This window comes from Trichoderma virens, assembly GCF_000170995.1.
Source record: "Trichoderma virens Gv29-8 chromosome Unknown TRIVIscaffold_87, whole genome shotgun sequence".
Taxonomy (NCBI): domain Eukaryota; kingdom Fungi; phylum Ascomycota; class Sordariomycetes; order Hypocreales; family Hypocreaceae; genus Trichoderma; species Trichoderma virens.
In genome coordinates this window covers 1,223,210-1,236,316 of record NW_014013662.1, presented here as the reverse complement: position 1 = coordinate 1,236,316, position 13,107 = coordinate 1,223,210, and the positions used below count along the sequence as shown (strand labels likewise).

The 13,107-nt window shown below is 53.8% G+C and overlaps 5 protein-coding genes across 5 annotated transcripts; 2 read left to right on the top strand and 3 right to left on the bottom strand.

Moving 5' to 3' along the window:
* Window positions 1-786: 786 nt before the first annotated feature.
* TRIVIDRAFT_67436 (uncharacterized protein) lies at window positions 787-1,335 on the top strand (the record flags this gene model as incomplete). Its single annotated transcript, XM_014096959.1, has 2 exons — window positions 787-1,048; window positions 1,199-1,335. 2 exons carry the CDS (start codon window positions 787-789, stop codon window positions 1,333-1,335), a joined length of 399 nt encoding a protein of 132 aa, XP_013952434.1.
* A 399-nt stretch (window positions 1,336-1,734) lies between these two features.
* Window positions 1,735-3,353, top strand: TRIVIDRAFT_44440 (uncharacterized protein; the record flags this gene model as incomplete). The annotated part of the gene is made up of 3 exons (XM_014096958.1): window positions 1,735-1,995; window positions 2,084-2,545; window positions 2,613-3,353. 3 exons carry the CDS (start codon window positions 1,735-1,737, stop codon window positions 3,351-3,353), a joined length of 1,464 nt encoding a protein of 487 aa, XP_013952433.1.
* A 517-nt stretch (window positions 3,354-3,870) lies between these two features.
* On the bottom strand, window positions 3,871-5,564 carry TRIVIDRAFT_76615 (uncharacterized protein; the record flags this gene model as incomplete). Its single annotated transcript, XM_014096957.1, has 3 exons — window positions 3,871-4,689; window positions 4,767-5,292; window positions 5,398-5,564. 3 exons carry the CDS (start codon window positions 5,493-5,495, stop codon window positions 3,871-3,873), a joined length of 1,443 nt encoding a protein of 480 aa, XP_013952432.1.
* Window positions 5,565-6,156: 592 nt separating this feature from the next.
* TRIVIDRAFT_231811 (uncharacterized protein) lies at window positions 6,157-10,347 on the bottom strand (the record flags this gene model as incomplete). The annotated part of the gene is made up of 3 exons (XM_014096956.1): window positions 6,157-7,365; window positions 7,435-9,685; window positions 9,742-10,347. 3 exons carry the CDS (start codon window positions 10,345-10,347, stop codon window positions 6,404-6,406), a joined length of 3,819 nt encoding a protein of 1,272 aa, XP_013952431.1.
* A 495-nt stretch (window positions 10,348-10,842) lies between these two features.
* On the bottom strand, window positions 10,843-11,553 carry TRIVIDRAFT_67432 (uncharacterized protein; the record flags this gene model as incomplete). The annotated part of the gene is made up of 3 exons (XM_014096955.1): window positions 10,843-11,160; window positions 11,301-11,437; window positions 11,520-11,553. 3 exons carry the CDS (start codon window positions 11,551-11,553, stop codon window positions 10,843-10,845), a joined length of 489 nt encoding a protein of 162 aa, XP_013952430.1.
* Between the last annotated feature and the right edge of the window lie 1,554 nt (window positions 11,554-13,107).

Here is a 13,107-nt window from a genome sequence, read left to right as displayed (position 1 = left end):
CCCTCCCACCGGCGCCTGACCCGACTTTGGTGCCATCCCCGCCGCTTCTCCACACGCACGACCAGGACGCTACAGTTGATACGGCACCAGCATGTTCCAGCATTGTGGCTAGAAGGACACGCAGTTTCATCTGAGTGAAAACCTCCTGCAACAGGATCCTACGCGGCAGGAAACCGGCAAGAGATTGTGCCCTTGGCAGACGGGGCTGGGGCAACTATGATTGGCACTGGCGCTGACGAATCTGACGCTGAACAGCTGAGAATCACCGCGAGGATGGAAATTAGCCGTGACATATCCCTGCTCCGAGGTTCCGTATCGTATCGTCAACAGCTAGCGGCATTGGGGACTCGAGGCCAGAGCTGGACGGTCCGTGCCCAATTATGGATGCTACACGCAGTTAGCTTGTTGATGTCACAGATCTCTAACGGATGGACGGAAGACACAGGCTAGGAGTACTCCACGGTGGCAGCTTTGACAGGCTGGTGGCCGTTTTGAAGCAACGGAAATGCAAACGTCGCAAGTACGAGCAATGCCACTCAATCGATGAATGCCTCAACCCATCAAGGAGACATCACTTTGTAGCCGAAGGTAATCACTAACTAATCTGCAGCAATCAACAGACTCGGGATTCGGCTGGTCAGCAGCTTTCCGCCTCCGCGGTTCCCCAACATTCGCTTGCTCGCGTGCAGGGTTCGGCTGCCTTCGCAGACTCCTCTCGCAGGGCATCAGCCGAAGTGACATGTGAAGTGAGGAGTAATTCGATGCCAAAATAGGCTCGTACCGATCATGAAGCAACCGGTAGCAGGTACTCGCAACCCGCCTCCCCGTGACTATGGCACTCTGTGGCGCCTCCCGGAGAGAATCATGGCGAGAAGGCCGCAGGAAAAGGACGCCGCTTCGAAACTCGAGGTGTTGGGTTGGCTCAAGCGCCAGGCCCAAAACCAAAAGGTTCCCCAGCACTATGCAAGCCATGCCGTCGCCGCTAAGCCCCTCGCGGCATGTCCCCCAGCAGCCACTGGACCGCCTAAACCGCCCACCCAGGTGATTCGTGTGTTTCAATCTTAGCGACTGCAGCTACCTGTAAGGTGCAGCGTTTTGGGTGATCCGCCGCTCGTTGGCGTGGCCTAGGCGGTAGGCCCAGCTTTATTTCCCTCGTGCCCATATTCCGTCCTCGCATGTTTACATACTTGTAGTACAGGCCACCCCTCGAGTAGCCTTGCTTGGTGGCTGCAGCTCTCCGTCTCCGAGTACATACTGCACTGTCCTCGTACGCCCTTTGTCGGCTCATGTGCTGCTCGTATTCTCCTCGGCCATCGCCATTGTCATGGTAAATAGGCGTGCCGTTCGCATTGCGTAAACTGCGTGGCCTCTGGAACTGCTGGCTGGTCCCGCACGACGAGTCAACGTCCAACCGCCAACTGGATCCAACACTCAGGGTTTGGCAAGGGGAAACAAAGCTCAATTTGATGAGGACAATAAAAAAGACTGAATAATTCGAGGCGGTGGATGTCCAACTCCTCTTTGGGGTCCGACTACACGCAGTGGACCGGCACCTGCTTCGAAATATCTGGGCTGCACAACCAGCTGTCCGACACTTGCGCCAGATCGACAGCCCTCTGAAGGCGTTTGTTTCAGATAAAGGAGAAGAGGAAGCCCCGAGAAACTTACAAAACAAGCACAATGGCAAGCACAGCAAAAGAAACAGGCGAGGCCATCACAACCACAGATAACACAATGGCCAACCCCGTCGAAACCCCTCGAGGCGGCGTCTTCCACAAGCTCTCCAACTCGGCCAGCAGCACAGAAGCACTGCGCTTCTGGCGTTCCAAGAAGGACTCGTCGCAGGAGTTTAGCCTCCAGGAGCGCGATACTCTCAGCAGTGACGAGCGAAATGCCGATGTCGAGAACGGCACCTCGACCGAGTACCGCACGTATAAGCGGCGGTGGTTTGGCCTTATCCAGCTGACGCTCATGAACATTATGGTGTCTTGGGGAGTAAGTTGAGCAAAATATGGATGAACAGGCTGACTCCATGCCCATGATGATGCCTCCGTCTCATCACAGCAGCTAACTCCCTCTCTAGTGGCTCACCTACGCCCCCGTCGTCGACGACTCTGCCGCCTACTATAACGTCAGCTCCTCAGCAATCAACTGGCTCAGCACCGCCTTCTTCCTCTCCTTTGTTGTCATCTTCCCCCTGTCTATCTGGATCGTCAACCGGGGCTTCAGGTACGGCTTCATGTCTGCTGCCGTGCTGCTCATCGTTGGTAACTGGATCCGATACGCCGGCTCGACCAAGAAGTCGGGTGGCATTTACGCCTGTGCAATGGTCGGCGAGATCTTGATTGGCTTCGCCCAGCCGTTTGTCCTTGCCACGCCGGCCAAGTACTCAGACCTGTGGTTCACCCACCGTGGACGTGTGGCTGCGACTGCTTTGGCCAGTTTGGCAAATCCGCTGGGTGCGGCCTTGGGACAATTGATTAACCCCCTGTGGGTGAACTCGTCTCGCGACGTCTCCCAAATGGTGCTCTACGTTGCGATCATTGTAAGCTCTGACTCCAGCGCTGGCCCTGTTTAGGTTATCAAAAGAAACTTGAATTAACATTCTCTAGTCCACTGCGTGCTCAATTACCGCCTTCTTCATCCCCGCCAAACCACCTACCCCCGTTGGAGCCTCCTCGGAAACGCCCAAGATGCCTCTCTTCCCAGCTATTCGAACAGCCATCAGCTCTCTCGAACTGTGGCTTGTCTTTGGTACCTTTTCCGTCTATGTCGGCCTCTTCAACGCCGTTTCCAGTCTTCTCAACCAGATCCTCGTCCCATACGGCTTCACTGATGATCAAGCTGGCATTGGCGGCGCAGTGCTCATCGTTGTCGGCCTCGTTACCGCCGCCATCACGTCCCCTATTCTAGATCGCACGAAGCAACTCCTGCTCTCCATCAAGGTTATCATCCCCATCGTGGCCGCGTGCTTCATCGTCTTCATCTGGATGCCCGAGACTCGCGGTCTCGCCGGCCCCTACGTCATCCTCGCCATCATAGGTGCAGGATGTTTCGCCCTCGTGCCAATTGCCGTCGAGTTCCTGGCCGACCTGAGCCACCCCATCAGCCCGGAAGTCACGTCCACTGCGGCATGGGCCGGTGGCCAGTTCTTCGGTGCCATTTTCGTCATTGTCAGCGACCCGCTCGTGGCCGGACCCGAGGCCAACCCTCCCAAAAACATGAAGAAGTTTCTCATCTTCCAGGCCGTTCTTGCTGTGGCTGCGGCGCCCCTGGTTCTCGTCTTGGGTTGGTTTGGGCGCAGGGACAAGGTCGTTTTACGAAGACTGCACCCGAGCCAGGGGGAATCATGAGACGATGCCACCCTATCGTGTATTTCCTGTGAATGTTTCACCCATCCAAAAATTAAAAGAAAAAAAAAAGATATCACCCTACGAACGCCGCAACCTATAACGAATCCTCTCAACCCCACGAACCTCGTTTTTTCTTGTCTTTACATCCTGAAGTGTATATGAGCGACTACTAGGAAAAGGGGGGAAGGGTATATATGTCATCTTCCTATATCTCAAAAATCTTTCAAAGGCCATCAGAGCGGGAGGCTAAGAGCCAACGGGGTCGGTCCCTGGTTTAATGTGTATGGTGGCAGTAGTATTAGTGATTAAGCTCGCATCCTTGATACCAGATACGTATGAAAAAATTATACCCTTACTTTCCTTCTTTCTCTCTTTCTTTCCCTTCCTGTTCCCGTCTGTCCCAGTTTATCCCCTTGTGTGTGTGTATTAAATCCCTCAGTGTAAGAGAAAAAAAAAAGACATCCCCCAGCAATAACTGCTCAAAGCAGGCAACAAAAATAAGCGATCAAAATCATCTCTACTCTTTGTTCTCCTTTATAATCTTGGCCCACTTCAGCCTCATCTTCTCCATCTCCTGCCATGCCCTGGCTCCCTCTAGTTCAAACTCAATCAGTTCCTCCTGCGTGACATTCTTCGCCCCCAAACGTCTCCCTACCGACTTGTGCAGCACTCCCTTAGCCGTGTCGGCAGCAATCGTCTCGGCCGTCTCCGGCTTGCCTTCCCACCCCCAGCCCACGACCTCTGTCTTCTTGGCGTCCGACACCAAATGCCTATCACAGCTGCTGCCCCATTTGACGCGGTCGGCCTGCATCTCATCCAGCGCCGCCTGGTCCTGCAGCGTAAGCCAAGTCGTTGATGCGGAGCCCTTGTAGCCATCAACAGGGTGCCACGGCGACCCAATCCAACGTGCAATGACAAGAGCAAGCTCATACGCCCAGTAGAAGAACCAGGGCACGGGGAACAAGGTGCTGGCCACAATACCAGGGTGCATGAGGTACATCTTCGGTGGAATAGGCTTCTCCTCAGGATCTCCGCCTGATTCCTCATCAAGAGTCAAGAAAGCTCCCGAAAAGGGTTGGACCGAAGGCAGCGAATACGTCAGAGCGAGGATGTCGGTAAGACGCTTGACAGATTCGTACGCCTCGGGCTTGAGGAAGCACTGCATGTCGCTGGGATTGTAGGCGTGGCCGAGGGCCTCGATACTGGAGGACCAGACGATGCGGCCGCGGGATTCGCTGGTGGAGCGGCGAGACAGTAGTGGTAGCAGCTGGTGGGCGAGCATGTAGTGGCCAAAGACGCACGCGCAAAAGACTTCGCCGAGGAGAGGCTTCTGGGGCTGCATGTATATTAACATTAGCAAGAGTCCAAAGAGCCGTCGACAACAAGACGGTCAATGTGAATATCAAAACTTACGTATCCGTAGCTCTCCTGCTCGTTCAATATTCTCGTCGCCAACGAGTTCTTAAACGTCGGATATGTCACGGCCTCTACCAGCCCCTGCGACAAAATCTTCCATATAGCCAGCGGATAGTTGCACCCCGACCAGCCTCCGTACGCCGCATTGAACACCACCGTGTCCAGCCGTGGGATGCGGACATTGCGCAGATACTCGCCCTCAAGGCCCTCCGGGTTGCTCACCGTCCCGCCCACCAGCCGCGCTGCAAAGGCATACACGCCGGGCAGGTCGCACAGGTCCAGCGTCAGGCTCAGCACGTGGATGCGCCGCGCCGCGTCCTCCCAGCAGTAGTCGTCGCCCGCCCGTGATCGTAGTGCAGTTGAAGTCTTTGCTGCTTGTTCGGCGTGTGCGCGGAGGGTCTGGATGGCCACCAGAGACTTGGACGACGACCGCGTCGTGGGGATGAGGATCAGGTGTGCGGTGAGCGACCGCGTCGCCAGAAACTCGTCGATCAGGCGTTGTCCCGTACCGAGGCCGATGCCGCTGCGTGTCGCATAGAGGGATTAGCAAAACAAGTACATGTAGCTTTCCATGATGCATGATGGCTGTTGAAGGATGGATGGCAAAGGAATAAGCACTATGACATACCTATTGGCACCCGTAATCAGCACAAACAGCTGCTCTTCTGGCCTAACCAGCTCCCACGGCGCTACTGCCGCTCCTGCTGCTGCTGATGCCGTCACCATCTTTGCGTCTGGTACAATCTAAATAGCAGTTTTGTGCTTGCTCCCAGTCCGAAGCCCCAGCCTGCGTCGTCACCCCAAAAAAAATAAAAGAAGAAGAAGCTGCAGTGGCCCAATTTAAGGCCAGAGAACCCGTCCACGCTGGGTTTTAGGGGCTGAGCGCTAGGAGTCGCGTCTGTTGGCTTTAGTGCCCTTAAAATGGTCTGCTGGCCATGAAATTAATAGATCGTTATTCGTCCCTTGCATGCAGGTGGCTTTTTTCTTTTTTTTTTTTGACCCCTCAAGCGCAGCGCGTCCCCTATTTCTGTCTCACCCCACCATCGCAGGTGTTCAGTAGCGGGACGGATGAATTCAAAAAAGAAAACGTGTTTGATTCGGCGGAAGGCAAAAGTATATCCGTTACTAATTGGATTAAGTTTATCCGAGTGCCAAGCTACGAGTAGATATAATATTCTAAGACAGACTTTGCGGTCAATTGATACAGTCCTATGCAGGTGCAGAGTACTCGACGTCTATGATGTCTTTCATTTTCTGCCCAAGTGTCATTGCCAACTGCCACGTATTGACCAAATAATTTCAGTTCATGTAAGGGTATATCTACATTATGGCGGTCAATGTAGCGGTCAATATTTCAAGAGGGAGAAAGAAAAATGGCTTTCAGCTGCCTGTAAATGGAGATTCAATTTGGACACAGTCATTGTGGCATATTTCGCCAATCACTGTCATATATTCCCCCGCAAGATTCCATCAACATTGCAATTTCCCCCTCATCGCCCAAAATGATGGCTCAAAAAAAAAAAAAAAAAAAAAACACATGTGACCACCCCCGTCCACCCATTCCGACCCTAATGAGTCCTATGGCGTTCCCAGTTTATCCGCTTTATACGCTAAGAAATGTATGCCATCACCGTTTACTCCCTCGCTTTGCTCTGTCCCTCCCTCACAGCAGCCAGGATTAAATCCTTGGCCTTCTCTACGCCCTCACGGGTTCCCAGAATCTCAATGGCCTCGTCCTTTGCCTGGTCTCGCGGCACCTGGATCTGGCAGTTGCTCTGGTTTCGGATCGACTTGACCTTGCTTCCGTTGGGTCCAATGACGAAACGGTAGGTTCGGGGATCCGGGAGGATAAGGTATCCCGTAGAGTCGTTGGCCTTGGCCTGCTCCAAGTTCTTGAGGATCACGTCCTTGGCCTTGGCAACGTTTTCCGCAGTTCCGCGAAGAATCCATGGAATCTCGCCCTCCTCGCCAGCCTCAGCACTGACAACCTTCCAGGAGTGAATGTCAGTTGCCGCATCGGCATCATCCGTAATCAGGGGCAAAGCACCCTCAACAGCTCTGGCAGACGGTGTGGGCTTGGCGGGAATGCTCTGGCCGGCGTGGTCCACCGTCACCTGGAAGTTGTTGCGAAGCTGGCGGAAGATCTGCCCGCCGTTGGACACGACGTGGTGCACATTACGGGGGATCTGGAGCGTCTCGCCCTGCTGCTGCTTGATCAGGCCGGAGATGTGCTCCTTGGCCGAAGCCACATTCTCAGGTCGGCCAGTGACCTTGACACCAGTCTTGCCATCACCCTGGCGGGGGATGTCGATGGAGACGCTGAATTGCGACTCGAGCTGGCGCTTGGCATCGCCTCCACGGCCAATAAGCGATCGGTGCTGGTCGATCGGGACGTCCACAATCTCCGTCACCTGGTTCTCCCGCTCAGCAACAATCTCCTGGATCCGCTTAATAATATTGTGGACCACTTGAGTGCGGCCCTCGACCTTGATGGTGTTGCCATCGGCCTCTTGCTTGGGGAACTGGATGGTTCGGGCAAGGGCGCGGCGATCATCAGAACCGCCGGCTCCGACAACAATGTCGCGGAGGTTAGCACCTAGAGCATTTGTGTTAGCATAAACGGTTTCACCAATTGATAATCACAGCTGTGATATGAATGACTTACCACTTGCTCCAATCAGAGCCTTGTGATGCTTCTTGTCCACATCGATTGTTTGCACGATGGTATCATCAAATTCCGCCCTCTTCTCTTCAAGGATTTGCTGAGCCTTCTTAACTTGGGTTGCGGTTCCCCTGATAAGAATCTCGACAATGGGGGTGTCGCGGTCAGCCGGGACATCGATTCGAGCTCCGGTCAGCTGTCTAAGCTCATCCAGAGCAGCACCGCCCTGGCCAATCAATGAGCCGACTTGCTTCTGCTGCACTCCGATGGTGGCAGTGTGGGAGTGCTCCTCCAAGTACTTGTGCAGGGAGAAAATCTCATCACGAGCCTCATCAGCGCCCTTCTTGGGACCACGGATGATGACCTCGTCCGGAGCCTGCTGACGACGAGGCTTGCCAGCGTCGCTCGCCGCATCGGCGCCGGGTTGCTCGTCTCCGCCCTTGGCTGATCGAGGGAAGAAGATGAGAACCTTGTACCTGGTCTGCAGGCGGTTGATCTGGCTGCCCTGAGCACCAATCAGCTCTCTGTGGAACTTGGGGTCAATCTTCAGTGTGTGGGTTGTCTCGTCAGCCAAGGTTCGGCTGAGGTTCTGAATGTATGTGCGGGCCTTCTCAGCCTTGGCTTGAGGTCCCTTGAGCTCCACCTTGCCATCTTGAACTTGGATCTCGACGTCGAATCGATCGCGGAGCTCCTTGATGTTGCTGCCACCCTTGCCGATGAGGTGGTTTGCAAACTTCTGGGGGAAGTCAAAAGTCAAGACGTGTCCACGCTCCTTCTCGTCAATCTTTTCTTGCTCAATGAAGGCGGTGGCTTTGCTGGCAATCGATTCAACAGCCGACTTGGGTCCCCGCAGGGTTACGGTGGTGCCAATTCGGCCCACGCGAATGGGGATCTGAGACTCCTCGCGGCTCTCCTGCTCCTTCTTGATGAATCGGCGCAGCTTCTCGTGGAATTTGACGGGAACATCAAGAGCCACCTCGCTAAGCTCCTCCTGGTTGTTAATGAGGTCAAGGATGTGCTGTTGGGCAGCATCAAGCGCTTGCTTAAAGGCGCGGGCTTCGGCCTCTGTAGGCTTGACGCGGGGAGGCTGGTAGGCACCTTCAGCAGGGTCAGGGCCCTCAAACACGAGAAGCACGGGAACATTGGTTTCTGATGCTTCCGGCACCACGAGGTGGACACCAAACTCCTTCTTGACCTTTGGTGTAACATCGTTGCGCAAGTGCTGGTGGAAGAAGGGGTCGATGGAGACGGTCTGCATACGGGAGGGCGGGTGTCCATTGAGAATAGCAGTGATCTCCGACTGAGCACGGATCGCATTCTTACCCTCACGAGAGTACAGCTCCCAGGGCAGGGCGCCGTCTTGGGAGAATGGGGTGTTGATGTGAGTGTTGTAAAGCTTCTCCAGACGCTCAATCTCCCTACGTTGACGAAGGTACCTGGTGATGTTGGCAGCGTGAGCCAACGCTCCACCAGGAGCATTGCGGTGAGACCTTGAAATGTCAATGTTGGACATTTGCATACCCATAGCAAGATCCATGGCTCTTTCGAGACCAGCCTGCACCTGAGCGGGAGGTCCAACGACGGTGACCATATCATCTTCTTCTTCTGAGGGGAACAGGATGGCACAGCCAGTCTCCTTGAAGAAGTCTTCCATGGGGATACCTCGCTGTCCGATGATGAACTGGTGTCGGCCTCGCTGGATGGAAAGCTGCTCGGCTTCTAGCTGCTTCTGCAGCTCAGCGGCACGACGCTCAATTTCAGCTCGGGCCTTTTGCACGGCGACACGGTCACCGGCAAGCAGAATATGCTCGTCATCCGCACCGGCAGCAGCAAACACGGGTCGCTGACCGGGGGCCGGTGCAACGGGAAGCGGCGCGGATGAGTACAGCTGATGAGTGGGGACGCGGACCTGAACTCCATTGGCTTCCTCCATCGCTTGCGCCAGGGAGTTTCCAGGGCCGGCAATGAAGGGGTAGAACGCGGTAGGGATCCCCCGCACCTTGGTTTGGACGTTGGCAACCCGCTCACCCACAATCTTGAGAATCTCGTTCTGAGCAGAAGCGGCAGAAAGAGCATTGCCCTCCACGGTGACGTCGATGGAAGCCTCATCATCATCATCAATCACCTGGTTCTCGTCGGCCTTGGGCATCTGGATCTTGGCACCCGTCTTCTCTTGGAGAGACTTGATAGTGGCACCACCCTTGCCAATGATGAATGCCCGGGTAGCCTGAGGAATGGGAACCTTGATGGTGACCTTGAAAGCATTATTAGCCAAAGCCAAAAGCCAAGTACGCAAAATTGCACACATACCTTTGTTCCGATCTGGGCAACTAGATCCTTGAGTGCCTGCTGGGCAACTTCCTGAGGGCCAGTAGCATTGAACTTGAGGTGTCCATTGGGAGACTGAGTCATGGTGATGTTGGCACGAGACTTGCGGTTGATGTCCTTGAGGATATCCGGAATTGGCCGTCTAAGCTCGGAACGAGGGCGGATGAAATGGGGAGCCAGGGTGATTGTTTCGACTCTGCGTCCAGGAATGACCATGGCCGGAGTGGCCGCCTGGGACGTAGGAGTCTCAGTGCCAGATGCCGGAGTGGAGGAGCGAGAAACGCCATTGGAACCGCCATTGGCATTGCTCTTAGCGCCCCAGATGGGAGCAACGCTGGGGCCCTTGCCTTTGGGAGCTCCAAGCTCGGGGAACAGCTCGTGCGATTGGGTATCGAGAGCAGCCTGCTTGGGCTTGGCAGCCTTGACGGCGGGAGCAGATCCAGAAGCAGATGCATCATCAGCCGACGGTGCGGGGAGCTCATCATCCGGGACGTCCTCAACAGTCACATGGTGCTGTTGAAGGCGCTGGGCAACAGACTCCTCGCCAGCATTGGCGATGCTAGCGGAGGCAGAATCTTCGGAAGACATTGTAGAATTCGGCTCGGAAGGGTCACGGATGGAAGGATGCTAGATGAACACGAGGTGTACCAAGACTAGCTTGAGAAACAGCACAATGTCAGCTTAGGCACGGGGGCACAGGAATCAAGCACGCAGCCATTGCACTTCGGGCCGCCGGGAAATGACGGCACAAATAGACTCAATGGCTGCCGTGCTGGTCTTTCGTGCAAACTCACCACACTGGGAATAGGCAAACAAGTACAGGCAGCCCGTTAGGCTTTGCGGGTAGCAGCACAAGACAGTTGGGTGACGAGTGGCTTGATGCTGATGTTGAAAAGTCCGTGGTGTCTAGAACATGGTAAAGACAACCGCAGACGACGAATACCAGAGACCAGAGGGGAAAACCAAGAGACGGGGCGGCAGAGATGAGCCGGAGCAGAAGGTATTAGCACGACGAAGCCTTTAGAAGTTGGTGAGGGTGAGGTGGAAGTTCGACGAGCTTCTGGTAATGCCACGATCGACTTTCTAGCCAACAGGGTTCAGGCGGAGCCACTTTGGTGGCGGCTTGCCAATTGGCACCAATGGCACCACCGCCGGTACCCAGAGCTCCGTACTCGTACCCATGACAAAGGCCGCTAGAGGTACCGTTCCTCCAGGGTACCTCGGCGGTGGCTTGCCCGCCCGCGAAAAAAGCGTGGTAACCAGGTACTGGTACTCCGAAATGTTGGAGAAAAAGTCACGAGAGCGGTCATGTGACATGTCTGGAGACCCTTTGTTGGGGAGACATTGATATGGATCTGTCTGTATCTTATCGCCCTTATCAGGGAGCAAGCAAGTAAGTACCTAGGAAAAATGAAGTGCAATCAATAACAAAGCCGGAGGGTATTTGCTGTCTTAGCAATATGAACTGCATGTGCTCATGTTATTGCTACGGAAAATTCCATCGATTTTCTGCATGTAGCACCAGCTGGGTACGGGCATACTATATCGCGTAGGATCGTGCACAATCCCGTCCATCCCTGCGGCTGGAGAGTCCCAATGTGATCGTGAGCGCCTGCATGACGCTGGAAGACTGGGAGAAGCCAAGCCGGACAATTTGGCAGCCACTTGGTCAACCTACCTATTGACGGGTGTGCAGCTGCTTTTGCGCTTTTGCGGCTAGCCGAGGCGGTCATCTGAATAACTCTTACATGTGAGCTTACATTCGATTTGCCTCTGCTCAAGTGTTCTGGGCATAGCTGATAATTACTCGTTTTCCTTACACCACTCAAGAAATCAGAGTCGCCTATACCTTTCTGTAGGTAGTATTGAAATCTCATGCCTACTTTCCGTTGCTCCTGCAAATGAATAAGCCGAACAGAAGTGAAGAATTAAACGTCATCTTCTCCTTGTGAGGCCGTAAAGATACCTAATGTACTCGTATATGCTGTACTCATATCAGCCGTGTACCTATCTGATCTGTGCGCTTGAGTATTTCGTATTAATGCTGCCGCAGAGGCCTCACTTTTGCAAGCATTGTGACTTGACTACTCCGTAGATATCAAGCAAACAGCTCTCGCTAAGTACTTATGATAACACCGGTGGTGTGCATCTCATAGGTAGTAATCGGTCTCAAATTCTACATGCCGTAAATCGTTCGAGGCCATCCATGTATATCATGGTATTCGTAAGCACATACGAGTATACGAAGTGCAGCCTGTAAAATACTATGGTTGAGCCTGAGAAAAATTAAAAAAAAAGTAAATAAATAAAGCAAAAAAAAAAAAAATCCCTCGCCCAACTGCCCTGCCCAGTGAGATCCTATGAATTAACTTGATGGAGGGGCCGAATGCCCAGACCGTAATCAAAGCGTGTCTCAATGAGAGACAAGCCAGGCGCTCCGTGATGTCTGGCCATGGGCCGACCTGAGACCAAAACCCGGGCTAGCAGCTGCGGAAAAGTGCCCTTTGGCGCCTGTTTGTACGAGATCCGTCTTCTTGTGTACGGCCCGCCAGTTGCCGTTGAAATAGTCTCCGTTCAGGGCGCTAGGCTTCACGATCCCTCTCACTTGTCTGACAAGAGGGCACGGCGATTCCAGTCAACCCTGGCCAGCCAGAGGGATGCAGCTCGTTGGATCTGCTGCTTCTGGGCGCTTATTTAACTTTTCGTATAGGTGCCCGTATCTTATATTTAGAAAAGGTTAAAAGCAAAAAGCAAGCAATGATGGATTCAACTCTTACTGGCAAGGCTGGTGATGGAGAGAAATTGCATGGAATGGGAGCGGGGTGTCTTAAAACGGCCCCAGCATCATGAAACAATGCAGCTGCCCACCGTTCTGCAGCAAATTAATGAGCTTAGATGGAATTGTACGACTACTATTGTCGTATGGACCAGGTCCCCCCTCGCAGCATTTTCGTGACAAGTGATATCTTTCCCCTCCCTGCACCCTGAGCGATCGGTATTAATGCAAGGATCGTCGAGGACCCGGCAGCGGCTCGTCTCTGGCTCCAGCCTCGTGTCTTCAACAAGCCACGCCCAAAAGGCATTAGGCCAACTCAGTTGCGTTGTTGGTATGCAACTCCAAGGTTGTCCAACAGCAGATCCCAATAATAACAGCTCCGTATAGAGGTAGTCTGTTTGTTGCCCTGCTTGAGCACAGAGCAGCTTCGTACAGTCGGGAAATATCAATGCGTTAGGCTCAACAGCCACCACCCTCGGTTTAGGCGCCGGCGTAATTTTTTCTTTTTTCTTTTCTTTTATTTCCATTATTTTTTTCATATTTTCAAGTGCTCTTTTTACTGCGAAAGTACA